The sequence below is a fragment of the Rhagoletis pomonella genome, unplaced genomic scaffold (assembly GCF_013731165.1).
Source record: "Rhagoletis pomonella isolate Grant_MI unplaced genomic scaffold, Rhpom_1.0 Rhpom_scaffold_00009, whole genome shotgun sequence".
In the NCBI taxonomy this organism is placed as follows: domain Eukaryota; kingdom Metazoa; phylum Arthropoda; class Insecta; order Diptera; family Tephritidae; genus Rhagoletis; species Rhagoletis pomonella.
Window position 1 is genome coordinate 9,195,046 of NW_023458563.1, and position 23,069 is coordinate 9,218,114.

General features: G+C 38.5%; 1 protein-coding gene across 1 annotated transcript in view; it reads right to left on the minus strand.

The window, feature by feature from the left end:
• Positions 1 to 3,423: 3,423 nt before the first annotated feature.
• The window catches only part of LOC118745568 (ATP synthase subunit beta, mitochondrial-like), a gene marked incomplete at its 5' end in the record, with an annotated part of 39,540 nt that continues 19,894 nt past the window's right edge, over positions 3,424 to 23,069 (minus strand). Inside the window, 1 exon segment of the mRNA XM_036479053.1 lies at positions 3,424 to 4,687. Within this exon segment, the coding sequence (XP_036334946.1) occupies positions 3,546 to 4,687 (1,142 nt within the window).

The following is a 23,069-nucleotide window of genomic DNA, read 5'->3' on the forward strand; positions in this document are numbered from 1 at the left end:
CAATAAAAAGAATTCAATTTTGTATGAAATTAGCGCCATATATGCTGCTCACACTCAAAATGGGATACTCAGTTTATAATTCCCAATAGCAACAAACACGTAATCACTAATACTTTGTCAATTTCCCCTTTGTGCTTTATTACCTCGTGCAATCGTCGTGGCATACTTTCAATGAGTTTTCGGCAATAACTGGGCTCAATTTTTTCCATTCCTCCAATACTGCTTGTTTTAACTCTTACCTTACTTACCGCTCACGCATCTTGTAGCATGTCTTCTTTGGAGTTCTCCCAACAAATGTTCAATGGGGTTCATGTCGGGAGACTGAGCAGGCGTAGCCAGAACCTTTGGACAGTTACATAGTAACCAATTCCGAGCATTCCACGACGTATGGTTAGGGTTATTGTCTTGGTAAAATATAAAGTTTCCACGAATACCAAGTTTTTCTGCACTGCTGGAAACATTTTGTTTTAAAATGTCAATGTACCCTTTACCGGCCAAAATCCCATCGATAATGTGTACTTTGCCGACGCCAGCCCCTGGCATGCAACCGCATATCATTATTGAACCGCCAACATACTTCACCGTTTGTTTTTCTTAAGGAGTCGGCGAATCGTTTCTGCACAAACTTTTACATATTTTTCCTCTTTTAATTGTTTTTTCAAGTCTACAGCAGATAACTTGCGATTTTGTTTTGTTAAACGGAGTATAAATCTACAATTCCGGTCATCGATTTTCGCTGTCACTTAAGTTGCGTTTTTTATCACACACGTTGCCTCTTTCTTTATACCTTTTAATATTATTATGCACTGTAGACTTTTTTGCCAACAATTTTTCTGATTTCGCGAATGGACTTCTGGCCTTTGTAGTTTTTTATAATAATTTCCCGTTCTTCAATTGTTGTTTGACGCATTTTCGAAAAATGATGTTAGTTCGACAACAGTCACTGAAACACTACTGGAAATAAACAATTTGCGATTTGGTCTCAACATATAACGGTACCCAGTTGACGAATTCTAACTGTCCCATTTTGAGTGTGAGTAGCATATATGGCATTAATTGCATACAAATTTGGTTTCTGGTTATTGTTTTTGTTTTCAATGAAGTAAATTCTTACAAATGTACTTCTAACATACTAGTGTACATAAATAAATAGGAACGAATTGAAATCAATAATTATCTATTTTCTTATTTAAGTTAAAAGGTTCTATCTATGAAGTGTCCAATTTTGAATGTGACTCACTATATATATACCGATATATCGAAAGCGTTTGGTAGAGTTTGTCATAGGTTATTATTATGTGTGTGGAGGCTTTCACTCCAAGTTTCTGGTTTGGCTCAAATCTTATCTAGTCAAAAGAGTCAATTTTGTATCAGTGGATAGTGTAAAGTCTCGTTCCTCAAGGCAGCATATTAGGTCGGTTACTTTTCTTAATTTTTATTAATGATGCCAGTGCTTGTTTTAAACAATTAATCACCTCTTATATGCTTCATCATTTTAAAATTTTTAAATATGTAAAAACTAACTGATATACAGACGATTCAAAATGAATTAAATATCTTCTGCGACGGGGGTAGTCGAACTAAGCTAGAACTTAATATTAATAAGTGCTGTTTTGTGAGGTACTACAAAATACGTTCACCTCTGCAATCGTCGTATCATATTTCAGATACTACTCTAAGTTCTTACAGCTTGTTCACAGCGCGGAGCGGAAACTAGAGCTTTCCGCCTGCCACACATACAAAGTAATGACTTCGGGAACATGGCCTGTCCGACCATGATCAACAGCCTGTCCGCAGCGCGGAGCGGAAACTAGGTCTTTCCGCCCGCCGCACACAAAGAAGACTGAAGACTAGGCCTCGCCAGCTACCAAACCTGCTATTTTATATTATTATTATTATTACAAATTAATATGTATAATTAGTCTACTCTGTAATATATCACACATACTTAAATATCTAAATGTTTTATTCTCGTTTGTATGTAAGAAAACATTTTTCTGTAGACCAAATAAATAAATAAATAAATTTCCTTTCATACTAAATAAATTTCCTTAACTACATTATTCCCAAGGCATACTCGTCACTGGCTTTGATAAAGAGGAATAGCTCTGAATTTCAAGATCAATATACCAAAAAAATTTATACAATGCTTTCGTGAGATCGAAACTGGAGTATGCGTCTGTCATTTGGAATCCTTATTTTGATACTCACTCAAAAATAGTAGAGCATGTACAAAAGAGTTTTGTAAAATTTGCGTTATACCAATTGAAGTTTGATTTGCCAATTCCACCATATATTTCTCGCTGTTAATTAATTGATATTGGAAGGACTATTTCTGGGCTCATGTTTGTACATGATATTCTTAATGGTAGTATTGACTGTCCTGTATTACTACAAGTCATAAAACTGAATATTCCTTTTAGATCTTTAAGGTATTTTGAAATTTTCTCAATAGAATTTTATAAAACTAAGTATTCGCAAAATTTGCCTATTTCTAGGATGCGAATTTCACATGAACAAATATTCCCAAAAATTATAAAGCAAAACAAAAACAATTTTTCCCAATTTGTTTTTGTTTTGCATGTTAAGTTATGGGAGATTTATTCACATGGAATTGGCGATAGGGCTGAATGATTTACTGAATATAAGTGTGTTCTCCAGGCTCTGTTTTTTTAAGTTGGCCTTGAGGTCTAATTACATTTAGTATTAAGTTAAATGTTATCTAGCCTATAAGGTTCTGTAAAACTATAGACTTAAATAAATAAATAAATTATACGATTTATTTAAATAGATGCCGACTAAAGTCGTATTTTATCATTCGTATGCAAAATTATGAATAAATACACGCAAAATTGAAATTGCTAGTGCAGCATGAGCTAGTTGAAATTATTTTTCGAAAGCGATTTGCGTGGTTTCGGTTGCAGTTAAGATCGTGGCAATATTTCGAACTTTTCCACGCAGTTCGCTGCCAAATTGAGAAAGAGAAATTTAATTTCGATGTGTGAACAGTTTCAGAAATAAAAGTTGCAAGAAGTGACTGCAATTGAGAGAGCGCAAATCGATTTCGGAAATATATTTCAACTTGCTCCTGTTGCACTAGCAATTTGCAAGTCGCCTTTCGGAAATAAAAAGCCTCTTTTGAAAGACACTTCACATGCAACTGCAATTTGATAGCCTTTTCGAAAAATATTGCATTGCCACGCCTGACACGCTCTTTACACCTTTTCGCAATTTGACAGCAAACAACGTAGAAAAAGCGCTACCGTACTCACGTTCATTCGCATTTTTTATTTCAAATTTCTGTAGTCTAAAAAAACAAGAAATGAATCGATAGAAGTTTCACCTCCGTAGTGTGGCCCTGGCAAACTCATTTTACAAGTTGGTTTGTGTGATGAAGTAAAATTCGTAAACCTCAATAAAATATACAAGTCTCGAAATTATACGATTTATTTAAATAGATGCCGACTAAAGTCGTATTTTATCATTCGTATGCACAATTATTATGAATAAATACTCTCATCTTTATATAAATTGGACATTTCAATTTAAGAAGCTTCTTTAGCTAATCGTTCGGCCTTTTGGACAACCTCTTCAATTGGTCCAACCATATAGAATGCAACTTCTGGAAGATGATCATACTCGCCTGCTAAAATCTGATTGAATCCCTTAATGGTTTCCTCCAGTGGAACCAATTTTCCAGCGTGACCGGTAAAGACTTCAGCCACCTGGAATGGCTGTGACAAGAAACGCTGGATCTTGCGGGCCCGGGCAACTGTAAGTTTGTCTTCTTCAGATAGCTCATCCATACCCAAAATAGCGATGATATCTTGCAATGACTTGTAATCTTGCAAAATTTTTTGTACACCTCGTGCTACATTGTAGTGCTCTTGGCCAATGATGTTCGGATCCATGATACGCGAAGTAGAATCCAAGGGATCTACAGCGGGATAGATGCCTAGTTCCGCAATTGCACGTGACAATACTGTTGTAGCATCCAAGTGAGCAAAGGTTGTTGCTGGCGCAGGATCGGTCAAATCATCAGCGGGCACATAAATAGCTTGTACCGAAGTGATGGAACCCTTCTTTGTGGTAGTAATACGCTCCTGCATAGAACCCATATCAGTAGCTAGCGTTGGTTGATAACCTACAGCTGATGGAATACGACCCAACAAAGCAGATACCTCAGAACCAGCTTGAGTGAAACGAAAAATATTGTCAATGAACAACAATACATCCTGTCCCTCTTGATCACGAAAATATTCGGCAACAGTCAATCCAGTCAATGCAACACGAGCACGAGCGCCTGGGGGTTCGTTCATCTGTCCGTATACCAAAGCGACCTTCGAAGTTTTGTCTTTTAGTGAAATTACACCTGACTCAATCATCTCGTTGTACAAATCATTGCCTTCACGCGTGCGTTCTCCAACACCAGCGAATACTGAGTAACCACCATGGGCCTTAGCGACATTGTTGATCAACTCCATAATTAATACGGTCTTTCCGACTCCAGCGCCGCCAAACAAGCCAATCTTACCACCTTTTGCATAGGGAGCTAGTAAATCGACGACTTTAATTCCTGTCACTAAAATTTCTTGCTCGACCGACATGTCGACGAACTCAGGAGCTTCAGCGTGAATGGGCGCGGTTTTGTTAGTTGGAATAGGGCCGCGTTCATCAATAGGTTCACCTATAATATGTGAAAAATAAAGCAATTTTAGCATTAGTTTATGAGAGGGTAACAATTTGCATTCCGGAGCAGACAACAGACCATCTAAGTGCCGAAGGTAATAATTGACATTGAACATTAACGAATCACCGACGATATATTTTAATAAATTTTTTGTTAGGAAAATGCAATAGCGGAGTTGGAGAGTAATGTTGCCTGCCGGCCATTTGTTGTGTTTGCTAATTTTGTTGTTGTAACAGCAAACACATTCCCCAAAAAGTTTTTGGGGAGTGTTGCTATAGTGACAATCCTTGGCAAGATATAAGTCTGGGTCGTTCCAGTTTTGTACACCCGACTGACGGGGGAACGGCGATTTGTCATTCCCTTAATTGTGGCAACCTCTATACTATGACATATTGAGCTGTAGATGTTGTTGTTGTTATTGTAGCGGCTACAACAACCCCGCCTAGCTTGGTTAGTCTGTCAATCGTTGTCGTCAAGCTCTACTAGCGGTAGAACCAGGAAGCGTGCAGCCTCGATGGGGTCAGTCCATAAGGACAGAGGCGTTAGCAGGGTGGGGTTCAGTGGGCATGCGCAGAGATGCTTCCAGTGATGGGGCGTCTCTCCGCATGCCGGGCATTCATGTGGCACATCTGCATTTATTCTGCTAAGGTATGAGTTCAACCTGCTGCAGTATCCAGAGCGAAGTTGGGCTATTGTGGTCCGAGTCTCCCGAGGCAGACGAAGCTCTGTGTCGTCAAGTCTGGTGGTGGTGTGCCCAGAACAGCATTCACAATTCGAGAGTGCATAAAACTCGACACTGACTCTTTGTGAATGCCGTTCAAGGACTGTCGGTAAGCTGCCGGGTCCAGAGGTTGTTTTATGAACCTCTGGACTTCGTGCGTCAGTTCATATAGATGCCTTTTGACGTGCCGTGGCGAGAGTTCTTCTGCATACAGATGTCAGTTCGGGTGCCCACGACGGTGACACCCTACAAGGAATTGCTTGCAGAGCATTGTGTTATGCTCCTTAATCGGGCGACATCAGAAGGCATCCTATCGCTGTCCTAAGCGCCGTGTTTTGGCAGGTCTTCAGCTTCATACACTACGTCCTACTAGTCTCCGCCGACCACACATGCGCTGCATAGTTCAGAACCAGCCGGTCAATTGCCTTTTACGTTGCCAACAACGTTTCTTTATTTTTACTCCAGGTTATTCGGGTTATTCACCGTTGGAATTGGTTGGTCATCGACGTGAATACCCAGTTGCAGTCTGACCTCCTTCGTCCAAGTGGTGAAAAGCGTTGCTGAGGATTTTGTAGGGGAGAGGGTTAGGCTCCGAGCAGTAAAGAAGCGAGAAAGATCGGCGACATAACCGTTTACTTTCGAGCACAAGTCATCAATTCCGTTCCCGGACGCCTTTATCGAGCAATCGTCAGCATAAGAGGCAATCGAGACTACCTCTGGTGGTTGAGGGAACTTAGAAATGTATAAGTTGAACAGTAGTGGGGAAAGGACACCACCCTGTGGTAGCCCGTTTTATTTGCCTAGGTTTGCTCGATTTGTCTCTAAAGATTACTGACGAGTGTCGCCCACTCAGATAATTCGCCGACCACCGTTTGAGTCCCTGTGGGAGAGAGAAGGCTCTATGCCTTCTAGTAGTGTTGACTGGCTGACGGTGTCGAACGCCTTGGACAGGCCCGACGCTACTAGAATATCTCATTAGGGTGGTTTGGGTTAAGGCCCCGGGTTATCTGGGTGTTTATGGCGTTAAGTGCTGTTGTTGTGCTGTGCACTTTGTGGAACCCATGCTGATGCATCGCTGGGGTCAAGTGGTTTGTGTAGTGCGGGAGTAGAAGGGCCTCTAGTGTTTTCGCTACCGGGGAAAGGAGAGTTATCGGGCGATAGGACTCTCCTTTGTTGGACGGTTTCCCCGGTTTAAGCAGTGGACCTCTCTCCCCATTTTCAAGACGTCTGGAATGATGAGAGTGGACATAGACCGGTTGAGGACCTTGCTTAAATATTTCACTCCAGATAGAGCTTCGTCTGCCTCGGGAGACTCGGACCAAAATAGCCCAACTTCGCTCTGGCTACTGAAGCAGGTTGAACTCATACCTAATCAGAATAAGTGCAGATGTGCATGAATCCGCGGCATGCGGAGAGACGCCCCATGACTCGAAGCATTTCTTCGTTTGTCCACTGAACCCCACCCTGCTAACGCCCCTGTCCTTATGGACAGACCCCATAGAGGCTGCACGCTTCCTGGGTCTACCGCTAGTAGAGCTTGACGACAACGATTGAGGGACTAACCGATCTGGGCGGAGTTGTTGTAGCCGGTACAACAACAATCAGTCTCTTTTATTTCTAAAATATGACTCATGTCAATATCCAATATGCGCAACCATGAAGAAATAAAATTTTTTAACAAAGTTTCGCAAATTGATTACTTTTATCTCCTATGGTTGAGAAATAAGAGACTGATGCTTTGCATTAATGCGTTTAATGACAGGTTTTTCTGTCAAATGCAAATCGCAGAAATTGCACAGAGGATAAATAGAGACACGTTCTTTTAATAAAAGTATGTTTTTCTGTTTGAAATTTGTTTGAATACCAACTTATTCGAAAGAAGGTCTTTTTTCAAATGCTATTTCTAAAAAAATAAGAAAGAAGTTCATTATAAGACTGCTATAACTTTATTATTAAAGGTCATATAAATATGGCGGTGATATAGAAATACGCGCATTGAAAATTCATGTACACATATGATAGGAATCTTGGAAAATTGTCTTTTCTCGAGAGAAGTTGTTTTGTCAAATGTCCACAGATACATATATACTGGCGGTCACAACTGTATGAATTTTTTTCATATTTACAATGTTGTTCAAACTAGCTTTTTTATTATCTTCTTATAACAATATTGGCCATGCATTAACCAAAAACCATATGAAGCAAACTTTCAATCTCTATACAGAATTTAGAAAAATTCAACCAACTTTGTTTTGAACTTTGTAATCCGATTTTTAGAAAAATTTGGGTACGCAGTTACATGGCTTATTAAATTGTAGTAAAATAAGTTTTGAGAGTCTAAAAAATCGCATTGATTGACTTTTTTCAAATATAAAAATAAATTTCTTGCGGAAAAAATGAGAATGAAAGTTTGCAAACAAAAATTTAAAAACTCAACGCGTTTTTATAAATTGAACTTGGTATATGAAAAAATCCGGGGAAGCCGTCAGCAAAAAAATATTAAAAATCCATGCTATTTTTTAGCCGCTTAAAACTTGCATTTTATTATATGAATTTATATATTTATCAATACATTTTTTATGTTTTATATAAAAAAAAAGCGCTGCAGCCGAAAATGTGGAATAAATTACCGGGAGATTTTTATTTCCAAATTTTCCTTATACAGCAATAGTAACAGTGAATTCGTTATTGTCATCAAGGGATGTACATATAATATCATAACTGTTTACTGGGTCTTTGCTTATTTTCTTTTGTCTCTACATGCATATTTAAGAGCTTGACAGCTCAACTCCGAAATTTAAATTGTATATGCAATCAAATTAATTTCTATTTTTAATGTGTTAAGTGAATGTGTTTTAAGGCAGTATAACGGCCAATTTCACAACAGCAATTTAAGTGAACAATTTTTTTTTAGGTTTCACGTTTCCATATGATTTTTATTTAAATGACAACTGCTGCCCACTTAAGTAAGAATTAAATATGATTATTTGCAACTCTGTCTACATTTTGCTATCGGCAGTTTCATTAAGTTCAAAGCCATCCATGTCATTTCGAACTGTATAAAATTTACAAAAATTAAACAAAGTTTAATCAGATTATCAAACTTTGTAATACGAGTTTTCATAATAATTCTTAGTATACAGTTTTATAGTCCATTAAATTTTAATATTCAAAATAGCAAGCTGAAGTTGCTAAAAATCCCATTGATTTTTGCTAATTGCTTTTGTTGACCTGTTGCACATTTTCTTTCATATAAACGCTTTATCAAACATACTTTATATGGAAGAAAATGAGTGACGTCGTCAGTAAAAAATAAAAATAAAAAATCAACGGGATTTTTTCGCAGCTTCAAACTTGTACTTTGTTAAATTAAAACTAAATATATTAAAAAGCTGCATACCAAAAATTATAAAAATTCTTATTAAAAAGTTGAATTTTTGTAAATTTTGTACAGGTATGAATGTGGTTTTATTTGGGGTAGTTCTAGTTAGAAGACAACTGCTTAAAAACGTCCAAAAATGTCGGAAGAGGTCGGTCCCTGAAATATTATTAACCATTTATGTTAACAAAGAACTTTTGTTAAATTTATCCCTTTTGTATGAGCAGTTACACTTTTATAAATGAACTGCATATTCACTCCCCACTATAAACTCACTACTAAAATGCTAACGCTTATTGTTTAATGGCAACTATATAATTTTTTCACTACTATATTTAGTATGTTGTAAATAAAAGAACGTACAACATTTTTTCACTTAACACAATTTTTATTACCTCGAATCGCTGGTATTACCAGTTTAATGTACTTTTATTAACGCCAAGAGTATGAAATTCTTACTATTCCTATTTATACAAAATTAATTTGGTCCAACGTTTTCACCAGCAATTCACGTCCACGCTTGGTTTTGTGGTCGTCAGAAGGCATATACTCCATTGCCGTCTTAAATAACCCAAGGAAAGCGTTATGTCCGTGCGGCAACAATGATCCGTTATGTTATTCCAAAACAAAAAAAAAGGTTTGTACAGTTATAGACTCTAAAGCCTGCCAGCGCATCCGCCCAGAGAGCTCATTAAGCACAACCAAGTTTGAGCGACCATTACCCGGAGCTCCTCAAAAATACTCAACATCAAAGTATAGAATGTCACAAATATGAATCATACACACATACAATAGTAATTGCTATGAATGGCTACCGTATAAACTCAGGACACGCATTTGCTTGGAGACTCCGTAGGTTATGGTGGTCATAAGTTCAGCCAGCACATTCCATGGTCCATTACCCGGAGCTGCTCCAACATGATGAGTAGATTTTAGTGAGGCCCACATGCCACTGCCTCTGGCTGCACGCTGGATATCGGAATATTGCAAAATGAATAGCAACTATCTCTTATAATTATAAGAAAAGTGTTTGTTTACAAAATTACCTGGGCCACTCTGCCATAGTACGATTGTTGCTCCCTTTATTACCACAGTAAATTTGTATGCAACTCTAAATCGGCAAAATTCACGCTCCTTCTCATTATCAACTCTGATCAGATTTTACCCCCGAGGAGTACTCAAAAAGGTTTATTACTGTATATACTATGTTGTTGAGTTATATTTCTGTCAAGGTTGATCACTCATAATGGCCATTCCCACGACAACCGGTTCCACGTACCGGAACGACTCGGGTTTTACCCGACCACAGGCTGTTGTTTCGGGGATCTAACCCCCGCCAGAGGTACAATGCCTGTGACGCGTGGAGTAACCTCCGTAACTGCTCGGGCCTACGTACGCACCGGCAATGGACCACGTCGTTCGTGGCCCCATGCTGTGCGAATTGGACCGCCTTTACGGCAAACCACCACCCGCCCGTGCAGCACAGAACCAACACACCCACACCCTAACACAACACAATAATATACACACAAACAAACACAATAGCAGCCACACACCGCCGCCGGCAACTCCTAGTCCCTCCGACAATCTGCTCGGTTTGTCAGTCCAGAATATACCGAAACGTGACATCAGCCAAGTGCAACTCCTGCCTTGGCTGGTACCACTTTAGGGCATGCTCAGGACTTCGCAACACGCGTGATTGGACGAGTGACTATGTGGGCCCCTGCTGTGCTGCCCAGTCGCATACCTCCCGCGCGACACCGCCAACCACCACCACAAGGTAGCACCAGCTTTTGCAGCACATACAGCAGGAAGCCGGCAGGCAACACAATTCCTTAACTCCACACATCATAATTGGTCTCCCAAGGCACACAAAGGTGCTACAATTCAACTGTAACGAACGAGCAAGATCGAGGAGATAACCAGGGTTCGTATTTGCACACACATGCTCTGCTCACACACACGCCAGAAACACATTCAACTTGCACTCACTGCTCATACACATGTGTGTGCATAAGTGGAAAACAAACTCTACTCACAGAAAAGTGTGTGCTGTTTGTTATTAAGCACATGCACATGTGTGTGAGCCGATTTTTGTACAAATTTCAGCCCATGCACATGCACATAATATATTCTTAAAAGAATTTGTTTATTAAACGTTATTTTTTGAAAGACAATTCAATAAAAAGTGAGATGTTGTTTGTTTTTTATATGACAGAAAACATATTAAAAAATTATTTTAAGATTTGAGTTAGAATTCGAAGTGTATAAGTTTCTCTACGCATAGCACACACATGTGCGTGTGCTTTACATTAATAAAAAGAAAGTACACACATGTGCCCGTGCTGTTTACCAAACGGCACACACATGTGATGTGAGCAAATTTTTAATTTTTTATATGCACAGCACACGTGTGTGAGCTTAAAATGTTAGGATGTGCTGCACATGTGTGTGCAAATACGAACCCTGGAGATAACTGTCTTCATGGGAAGGCATGGAATATTAATAGCTGCGGTCCAAGAGACAAGAAGATTGTGCTGGGAATGGAATTGATTACTTGTGCTCGAAAGTAAACGGTTATATCGCCTATCCCTGCGAAATCCTCGGCAACCCTCGGCACCCTGGACGAAGGAGGTCAGACTGAAACTGGGTATTCACGTTGATGGCGTAACAATCAGCCCTATTCTGCATTTCGACTCGAATCGAAGTTTTCTTTGGTATTCTGCGCTCCGTTTCCTTTCGATCAATCTTCGAAATTTACGATTATACCTATTCTACATTTCGATCGGAGTTCCGTTTTTCTTAGTTGCAAATTTGTTGATGGAGAATGTTTCGATTGTTATTTTCGTGGGTTTAAATAATAAAACTTTATAAAAAAATTAAGTAAAATATACTGTGCATGATTGTAAGTCATCATAAATGAATTTTCTCGATTTCTGTGTTTTCGCAGCGGTAATAGGGGCAATACTAAAAATTGGCTCAAATATTAGCATCCAAAAGGGATATTGCGCGTTTTTGTTTTCATTATCTATAAATAAGACTGTGAAATGCACTGAATACAATTTATTCTTTGTATATAAAATTAATAGAAGTATGTACATACATACATAAAATGTGAAGTTACATAACAAAAAAAATGTTTTTATTATTGCACTCGTTTTTATTAACTTTTTAAAAAGAGGTGCGTATGTTGTCGAATTCGAATTTGCTTTGGAGCTTTGTTCTTCCCCTCCTGACGGCTTTCAAAATGGAATTCATTTGCGTTCAAATCCTCCACTCTGTAGTAAATGCAAATGTTGTGGTGCTCAAACAACGTTTATAATTTCACTGGCTTTGGGCGATGAGTAATACAGTTCATAATGAATTTAGGACTCTTCACACATCTGAGAAAGATCAAACATGTCCCTAAATCTCCGCCTTTCAATTTCCGCATCAGCAATCTGGGACTCGTTCTCCTCTTCAAGCAATAACGCCGCGGCTATGGATTTCAGTTTTATAATTATGTTTCCACTTAAATAAAGCACAAACGAAATTTTATTTTTAAATTACAATGCTGTTAGATATTTTTAGTTATTTTAAAATATTTACAAACTTCAACTTCATAAGCTGCTATCATTTGTTGGCAAATATTTATTTTGTTTTGTTTCGATTTCACACATTCCTAGGCAAACAGCTGATTTCGAAAGATGTTTTCCCTCTTCCTCTTTCGATTCGATCGTAACGCAGAATACCTAAGTTCGATTCTTGCGGAGCGGAATGCGGGAACGTTATCGAAATGCAGAATAGGGCTGAATACCAACGGTGAATAACCCGAAAATCCTCGGAGTTACCTTCGACAGTCTGCTCTCTTTCTCGGCGCATACAATGTCCTCAAGTTGCTGGCCGGCAGCACTTAGGGCAAAGATAAAGAAACGTTCTTGGCAACATACAAGAAAATTTACCGGCCGGTTCCAAACTATGCAGCGCCCGTGTAGTCGCCTGGGACTAGCAGGACGCAGTGGATGAAGCTACAGACCTGCCCGAACACGGCACTACGAACAGCGACCGGATGCCCACGACAGTCGGGTCTACGTAACCGGAACGACCCAGATTTATATCTGGCCAAGGGCTGTCACTCCAGCAACACTCCCCAAAAACCCTTTGGGGAACTTGTATGCTGCTACTACAACAACCGGAAGCCTCCTGATGACGCCCCAACACCACCTACACGACGAGGCCTGGATGCTCCCCGTCAAGGAGCATAACACAATGCTCTGCAATCAGTTCCTTGTGGGGAGCCACAGACGTGGTCATCCTAGCAAACAGCTGCTTGCAGAAGAGCCCTCGCCAAGGCACGTCAGGAGGCATCTCTACGAACTGACGGACGAAGTCCAGAGGCCCTGAGGCCCTGAACGGCATTCACAGGGAATCAGTCTCGAGTTATGTAGACCCGCACCACAATAGCCCAACTTCGCTCTGGCTATTGCAGCAGGCTAAACTCATACCTGAGCAGAATTAATGAGGATGTGCCCAACCAATGGCCGGAATGGGGAGAGTCGCCACATGACTCTCGGTACCTCTTCACATGCCCTTAGAATCCCACCCAGCTGACGACCGTGTCCCTATGGGCAGACCCTGTTGAAGTCGCATACTTCCTGGGCCTCCCCTTAGATGAAACGGACGACAACGTTGACGGATGAACCGACCCGAGCGGGGCTTAGTAGCCGTAACAACAACTACAACTCATAATTGTCGAAGGTTTACATCACTGATGTTTAGAATTTAAATGCCGAACTCAAAGGGAATAAGCAGTCTAGCAATATGCCAAAATGTATATGTTAGAAGAAGATGAAGCATCACACGTAAGCAAAAGTTTCTATCAGATTTTTCACACACACATGATTTGTCAAATGATAGTCACTGTTCTTGCAGGGATAGAAACTTGTAGGTAGGTATCAGTCTTGCTACTCAAATGATAGTCACTGTTCTTGCAGGGTATGTATGTATATGTACAGAGATATGGGAAAATTTGCGTAACCGAGATTAGAGGCTGACGACCGTCGCACGCGATCTTTCTGCTTTGTGTTGGCGTTAGCGTTGCCAAATTTTGGCTATGTGGACGGCTGCATTGAAATTCAACGCCAACGTTGTAGGTATGTGGACCGGCCTGAATTCTTTGTTTAAGCGAATTTCCCCATATCTACATACATATACATACATATATACATACCGTCGCCTGGGTAAAATATTGTCGTATGTTAATTTCGGCAGGTTGGGGGAAATCGCAATTAAGCTTGGAATGCAATTTCTCAAAAACACGAAGATATATTTTCTCCAAAGTCCCTGAAAATGTTACTAGTGAACAAAATTCTTAAATTATTTAATTTTTAATGTTTATTGTTAATTAGTTTTGAGTTTATGAAGGATTTGCTCTAGTAAAATTTTGTCGTAAGCGTCATTTGTCCACAATTTGGCAGCCACTTTGTATGAAATACGACAAAATGTAATCAAATTTCTACCAAATTAACGACACTTTTTACTCAATATCTCGGAAACTTATTAATAAAAACGTGACTGCAGTTGACGATGTTGAAAGAAAAAGAGTTTATTTTAAGGTCTTAGTGTATTAGTTCACAATGTGTACATAACAGGGTTGGTTTGTTTGGTATAATTCAACACCCCCACTATAGCAAACAAGCAATAAAATTCACAAATTTTCGATGTGTTGAACTCCCAGCTTATTAAGTAAATTATAATGTTTTATAACGGGTGATTTTTTTGAGGTTAGGATTTTCATGCATTAGTATTTGACAGATCACGTGGGATTTCAGACATGGTGTCAAAGAGAAAGATGCTCAGTATGCTTTGACATTTCATCATGAATAGACTTACTAACGAGCAACGCTTGCAAATCATTGAATTTTATTACCAAAATCAGTGTTCGGTTCGAAATGTGTTTCGCGCTTTTTTATCGACAAATTTTGTTCAGCGATGAGGCTCATTTCTGGTTGAATGGCTTCGTAAATAAGCAAAATTGCCGCATTTGGAGTGAAGAGCAACCAGAAGCCGTTCAAGAACTGCCCATGCATCCCGAAAAATGCACTGTTTGGTGTGGTTTGTACGCTGGTGGAATCATTGGACCGTATTTTTTCAAAGATGCTGTTGGACGCAACGTTACGGTGAATGGCGATCGCTATCGTTCGATGCTAACAAACTTTTTGTTGCCAAAAATGGAAGAACTGAACTTGGTTGACATGTGGTTTCAACAAGATGGCGCTACATGCCACACAGCTCGCGATTCTATGGCCATTTTGAGGGAAAGCTTCGGAGAACAATTCATCTCAAGAAATGGACCGGTAAGTTGGCCACCAAGATCATGCGATTTGACGCCTTTAGACTATTTTTTGTGGGGCTACGTCAAGTCTAAAGTCTACAGAAATAAGCCAGCAACTATTCCAGCTTTGGAAGACAACATTTCCGAAGAAATTCGGGCTATTCCGGCCGAAATGCTCGAAAAAGTTGCCCAAAATTGGACTTTCCGAATGGACCACCTAAGACGCAGCCGCGGTCAACATTTAAATGAAATTATCTTCAAAAAGTAAATGTCATGGACCAATCTAACGTTTCAAATAAAGAACCGATGAGATTTTGCAAATTTTATGCGTTTTTTTAAAAAAAAAAGTTATCAAGCTCTTAAAAAATCACCCTCAAAAAATTACATAAGCCCTTTGTAAATAAATCAGCAGGCATGTCGGCTGTAGGCAAATACATAATATTAACTATATTTCTGTTTACACATTCTCGGCTGAAGTGATATCGGATATCAATGTGTTTACTTCTTTTATGAAGTATAGGATTTGCCATCAGCATCTGTGCGCTCTGATTGTCATTAAATAAGTTAATGCTATACATTGTTTTTGTTATTTCAAATTGTAAGTTTCTTAAATATTTAGCCTCTTTGCAGCGTCCGAGCTAGCCATATATTCAGCCTCACAGCTTGATAAAGCTACAGTTGGCTGCTTCTTAGACTCCCAACAAATTACACCTCCGGACAACTTGAAACACATGCCAGTGTAGGATCTTCTATCTACAGTATTCAGTAGCCCAGTCGGCATCAACAAATCCTTTTATTTCTGAGCATTCATTAGCTATGTACATTAAGCCATAATTTTTGGTTCTCTTTAAATATTTTGGAATTCGTTACGCATATGCGCAATGCTCTTTTGTAAAACTTTGATTAAATTGGCTAAGAAAACCTACAGCGTATGCAATATCTGGTCTAGTCAAGACAGCTAAATACATAAGACTTCCTATTAACTGTTGATACGGAAAGTTGATTTCGCAAATGTTTTCGCGAACAATAGATAACTTACTCTCCATTGGTGTATCTACAGTTTTACAATCATTCATGTTAAATTTTTGCAATAGTTGATCAACAAACTTATTTTGACATAAGGATATTGTTTTTTCAAATTTGTTTGTAATTACATTCATACCAAGACATTTTTTGATTTCGCCCAAATCTTTGATTTTATATTTACTGGCTAGCAACTCTTTCAAAAATTTAGTTTTAGAATTGTCGTTTGAAAAAAATAAAGAAATCATATACGTAAAGAGTAACAACAGTTTTGGATTGATCTTATATTTTTGTATACATGCAAGGCTCTAATTTAGATCTTTGGTAGCTAATTGCCAGTAAACACTCAGCTACCTTTTTGTATCAGGCCCTTGGCGATTGCTTGAGGCCATAGATTGCCTTTCTTAATTTGTTATTTTGGCCTACATCAGGAAACATTTCTGGTATCGACATGTAAATAGTTTCCTCAAAATCTCCGTTTAAAAAGGCAGTTTTTACATCGAGATGATTCGTTTGGAGCCCAAGCTGAACTGATAACGCAAATAACATTCTTAAGGTAGTATGTCTAACAACTGGAGAAAAAGTTTCTTTAAAATCTACACCCTCCTCTTGGGAATACCCTTTGGCAACTAAGCGAGCGCGAAAACGTTCTTTGTTATCAGCATCATATTTCTTCCTCAGGACCCATTTGCATTTTACTATCTTACCGTTCTGTGGAGTGTCAACTAACTCCCACGCTTCGTTGTCCTCGAAACATTTTAGAACCAGTGCAAACCTCGTAAGGCGTTTTGCCACCAAGCACCGCTGTCACACTACGATTCAGAAGATATACCGCCATATTTTTAGCTTCAGCCCAAAACCGCTTGCCTAAATTGGCGTCAAAAAGTAGGCATCTTGCGAAACAGTTCTAGTAATTTAATCACTAAATTTAGTCTGCTTGTGGTCTTATTATTCAAATTTTTTATTAATTTTATTTTTTAACCTTTTTGACCGTAAATATCGTAAATAAAAACTCAATTTATTTTGTAAATCAAATTTTTTGTTTATTTCTACCGATGCATTTCGGTTGGCAGCTGAGCAACCATCATCAGAGTGTTCACTTGACGCTGGCTGATGATGGTTGCTCAGCTGCCAACTGAAATGCATCGGTAGAAATAAAAAAAAAATTGATTTACAAAATAAATTGAGTTTTTATTTACGATATTTGCGGTCAAAAAGGTTAAGAAATAAAATAAATAAAACATTTGAATAGACATCTTGCCCTTTCGACTATTGTGTGATTGAATCTTTCACTCACTCCGTTATGTTGTGGAGTATAAGGCATGGTTTTCTGGTGAGCAGATTTGTTGTCAGGCTTGGAACACAAAGCACGTTCTCAACAGATATTTAATAATCGCATTCATTCGTATAAGTTGTAATTTTTACGTCTCCCGAACATAACACCTGCCCTTTTTCATTATTTGCTCCAATAATTTCTCTGCCTTGCTCGTAGGATGCATTTTTAATCCAATCCTCTCGTGGAGTTAAGTGTACACTAGCACACGAGTCGATGTACCATTCGCTGCTGTTGAAGTTTCCGTTTAGGAAAACCGCACTAAATGCATTTGTTTGCGTTCGCAATTTTCTTTCGTTACAATTTGGACATTGATTTTTGTAATGACCGAATTTTTTACATCTAAAGTATTTAATAGCCTTTTTTATGCAGCTTGGTTTTTGAGAATCATTCGTGCCAATGTTGTGTTTTCTTTCGTTTTTCGAATGAATTGCAAATGCACCCGCAACGTTGTTCACATGTATATCTGGAGACTCCATATCCATCAACTTACTTTTAATGGAGTCTGATGTTATTTGTATGCCTGAGTGTTCGATCCCCATGATCATAGGTGAAAAGCGACCAGGTAGACCTGCCGGTAGCACAACTTCGCTCCGGCTACTGCAGCAGGTTAAACTCCTACCTGAGTAGATTGAATGAGGATGTGCCGAATGAGTGTCCGGCATGCGGAGAGACCCCACATGATTCGAAACATCTCTCCGCATGCCCGGAAAACCCGACAACCCTAACGGCCTTGTCCCTGTGGACCAACCCCACAGAAGCTGCACGCTTCCTAGGGTTGCCGTTAGTGGAACTTGACGACAACGACTGAGATACCAACCGTCCTGGGCGGGGTTGTTGTAGCCGCTACAACAACAACAACAACAACCTGCGAGTAATAGCGATCCGATCCACTCTTCGTCAATCTTGAAGACCGTTCCATTCAACCTCTGTGCAGTATCAATTATTTGAGTTATGTATGATGTCATCGAACTACAATTATCCAGCCGTGTCGATATTAAAAGACGAAGTAAACTGATTTTTCTAGAAAATCCGCTGTCATCAAATAAATTTCTCAGCTTTTCTCAGAGTTTCTTTGATGACCTAACCTCTTTAACATGCACGAACAATGACGGATCTATTGTCATAATCAATTTCGCCTTGGTTTTTTCGTCATCTGCAGCTTCTAATGTCTTTCCTGATTCTGGCTTGACATAATGCTTTATGCCTTCTAGGACTAGAAAATTCTCTGCCGCGAAACACCATTCGCCATAGTTTTCACACCCTTTCAACTTTGGTACGTTAAACAAATAGTTGGTAGCCATTGAAATGCTGGCGATTTAAAGAAAACGCAAAAATGACTATACGCAACCGGCAGTTATTTCTTTTATTATCGAGTACCCGACTTATAAAAACTGCAATTAAATCTTTTTTTTCTTGGTTAAAGGCTGGGCCCTTTCAAAAACACGCCCGGCCCGGCACGACGGGACACGTCAGAGCCCGGAAATAAAGAGTCAACTTTTATGGTATGTATACATGTGTACATATTTTAAATTTTGTGTTTATGTATGTATATTTACTTAAGCTACACAATTTTTTACATCAAAGATTTTTATAATATATTTTCTGGGAAGTGGAAGGTATTTTATGTACAGATATGTAAAAAAAACTACTAAGTATCTTATTTTTTCTATCGGTTGCCAAATATTTCTTTTTTTGCTTTTCCCTTATCAAAAGAGTTTTAATATGTACTATTTTTTTTTGTATAAAAAACAAAAGCTTATCTAAATTTGTAGTATTAGCAACGGGCTTTTTCGTACTTTTATGAAATTTTACTGAACGCCCATGCACGCACGAGTTCGTGCTGACAGCAAATATTCCGGCCCGTGCCCATCTTTAATGTGTACATAACAGGGTTGTATTGTTTGGTATATTTCAACAAAACTAAATGAGATATCCAAAAATGGAGAACGCCATTTCTAGGATATTGATTAGTTTAATATGAATGCATCACCAACTAAATTTTTACTAAATTATCGAAAAAGTTGTAGTCAATATCTCGGAAACTAAAGGAGATATCTAAAAACAGATAACACCAATCGAAAGACCTTATTCCAAAATATATAACTGCATCTAGAACTAAAAATCGTCAAAATGGCGCTTACGACAATCTTTTACCCAGGCGACGATATGTCATTGAACAACAATCCACAAATACATTTTTTTACCAAGGATTATATTTCGTTCACGTGTACAGCATAACTGCTACAAGTAGCAACCTGTTTTGGGGGTGTTAAAAAGTGTTTAGTTGTTTTTTGTTTCTGCGGTACAAACGATTATACTATCCTCTTTGCTTATTTTTCTCTGTAAAGACAATATACATGCATATGTACATACATAAATACATACATACGTATGTACATATATAAATACGCATGTTATGTATGTACATAATTATGTATACAACTTTAAAAAAGATTGTATTAAATAATCTATGCTTATGTTTATAAATAAATTTATTTTTTTCCGTTCTCTGGTTGCACCACGCTCGCTGTGAGTCCGCGCGGCATGAAAGCAAAAGCGACTCCGTGTAAGTTTCCGAGTTTTTTTTCTTTTAAATAATGTACAGTGCTGCGAATAATTATAAACTCAAAGCGATTTTATTTTGAAAACCTGATAAAACGAAATACATTTCCAAATGGCTATACAAAAATTAATAAAAGATAAAAAAAAATAATTTTTAAAAATAAAAGTATAATATATTTTTATCCAGTAAGAAAAATAACACAAATCAAATGATCGCCACCTGGACATAATTATAAACTCAAGCTTATTATTTACGTAGTAGATTTTCCTTTATTTTTTATTACGGCAAGTAATCGCCGAGGAACACTTTCGATTAGGCTTTTAAGAATTTCAGTAGGAATCTCGTTCCACGATCTGATTATCCTCTCTTTAAGCTCTTCCACATTTTCAATTGACGGCTTTTCTGGATCGTAAACCTTCCTTGCGAGGATTCCCCACGAGTTTTCAATAGGGTTCAAATATGGGCTTGGAGCTGGCCATGGTAAGAGTTCTATACCGAAGTCATTAACCACTGTTTTGTTGAATTCGCCCTATGAATAGGGGCATTATCCTGTTGGAAAATGATTTCGTTGTCTTCGGAAAGCGTTATAAGTGGAAGTAAATAATCAAACAACGTGTCTTGGTATAGTAAAGCGTTCATTCTCCCAGAAACAAAAGCAATCTGGGACCTCGATTCGCTTTTGAATGCTGCCCATATCATAACAGACCCTCCACCTTGAGCTCTTTTTGACATGAACCGCCTTTCATTCCGTAAATCGTGCCAATAGTATCGGAATCCATCTGGACCATCCAGATTAAATTTTTTTTTCGTCGCTGAAGATAACGTGTTTCCAAATGAAGATTTTCTGCACGTATTCTTCGGCAAATTTTAATCTGGCGCTAATATGGGTGGGCTTGAGAGGTGGCTTAGAAATGCATTTTGTTTCATTCATTTTATTTGCTAAAACATTAGTACAATAAGATCTGAGATCTTTTATAGTACAACCAAAAGGATATAATAAGGTAATAATGGTTACTTAAACTAAAACTTATAACAAAGTAAGACTAAAACTCATAATAAACAAACAATTAAACAATACAGTGGTTATACATATTAACTTGAAATTTTATACTCAGATAGCGAATCTCATAACTATACAACATAAATTATTTTAACGAAAGTACGCATATAGAACATCCTTAAAGTTGCTTTTATTTAGACTACTGCGAGTTGCCATTGGAATAGAGTTCCAAATTCGAATAGTATTGACAAAGAATAGCCGTGCGGAGGTTAGATAATTATAATCTGGTACTATCGAATCATTAATTCGAGCTGATTTAGGGAAAATGAGCTTGTCATATAGATAACCAGGCTCCCTGTGCACAATAAGTTGATAGAGAAAGATGCAGTTTCTGGCTTTCAGATAATCAGATATTTCACAGCCTAATAAACGTGACCTCCAACCACAGATATGGTCAAATTTAGCTAACCCGAACACATATCGTGTAACATGGTTGAATGCTACATTAATTTTATGAGCAGATAGAGAACTCAATTAACTATAAACAAGCACAGGGTAGCATATGATTGGCATTATTAATTGGATCGCAAGCTTTCTCCTAACCTGGACTGGCGTATAATTCGCAGAGATTCGTAAATTTCTTAGGAAGTTGTATACTTTGTATATGATCGTCACATGTTAAACTAGTATTAATGATGAACCCAAGATTAGTCACCTTAGACACAAGTTTTAGAAAAATTATTCGTTTTTTAGAGACCGGCAGCAGGTAAGATTTATCACTGTTTAGACACAGGTCATTTCTCCTCGCCCATGCAAAGATGGATGTTAAGTCGTTATTAAGCCTTGTACAAAGATCACCTGTTTCCTCATGATTTCCAGACAGGTACAGTTGGATGTCATCCGCATATGCATGCATATATACATGATGGCATGCAGAAAATATGTAATTTATAAAAAGACTGAACAATAGTGGACCCAGGATAGAGCCTTGGGGTACACCAGCTAGCAGTGGTTTAAGACCAGAGGTATTGGAGCCAATTTTTACACACTGAGTTCTATCAGCTAAGTAGCTCCGCATGAGACGCGTTGCGGAGTCCCCGAAGCCAAAGTAGCTTTTTAATTTCATACAGAGTAAGTCGTGGTTCACGGAGTCAAAAGCTTTAGAAAAGTCAAGTAGGCATAATAAAGTCAGTTGGTTTTTGTCGAAAGGGGTTCTAATGTCATCTAAAATTTTTAAGATTGCCGTGGAGCAGCTATGCTTTGCTCTGAAGCCTGACTGAAACGGGGACAGCAGGCTAAATCTGTCAATATGGTTATGGATTTGGTCGGACATCAATAATTCGAAGACTTTAGAGAGTGCGGGTAAGATACTAATAGGTCGAAAATCAGCAGGATTACACGCCGCCTTGGTTTTACCAACTGGTTGAACCGTGGCAACTTTCCACGCATCAGGGAAACATGACGTTGTGATACTATGATTGATAACGTGTGTGAGAGTAGGCAGAATGTATGGGGTAATTAGTTTTACAAATTTAATTGGAATGCTATCCGCCCCTATTGCATTTGACCTTATTTTATTAATACACATTGCTACTTCAACCTCTGACACAGCTTCAAACTCAAAATTTGTACAAACAGACGAGTCAGGCGAAGGACAGGGAATGGAGCAAGTATTAACACAGGATGGGGTAACATGATTGAAAAAGGCATTATTGAGGTATTCAGGACTAAGGGAACAATTAGGGCTGTCACTAACATGTACACGAAGGTTTTTTAAGTTACGCCACAGAACATGATTTGGTAGTGAGGTGTCTAACATTTTACTATAATACTTGCATTTCTCACGCTTTATGGTGGCCGTGGTCTCATTTGGGACAAGTTATACGCACGCCAGCTGTCCTCAGTGCGGTTCTTTTTTCCAGGAGGAATATTTTTTATTACGCTGCACTATCAACGCACGAACCGATTTGTTGAACCAGGGACATGAGGGATATCTACCACGGTAAGTGCGAGTTGGTACGTGAATCCTATATAGGTCTAAGAT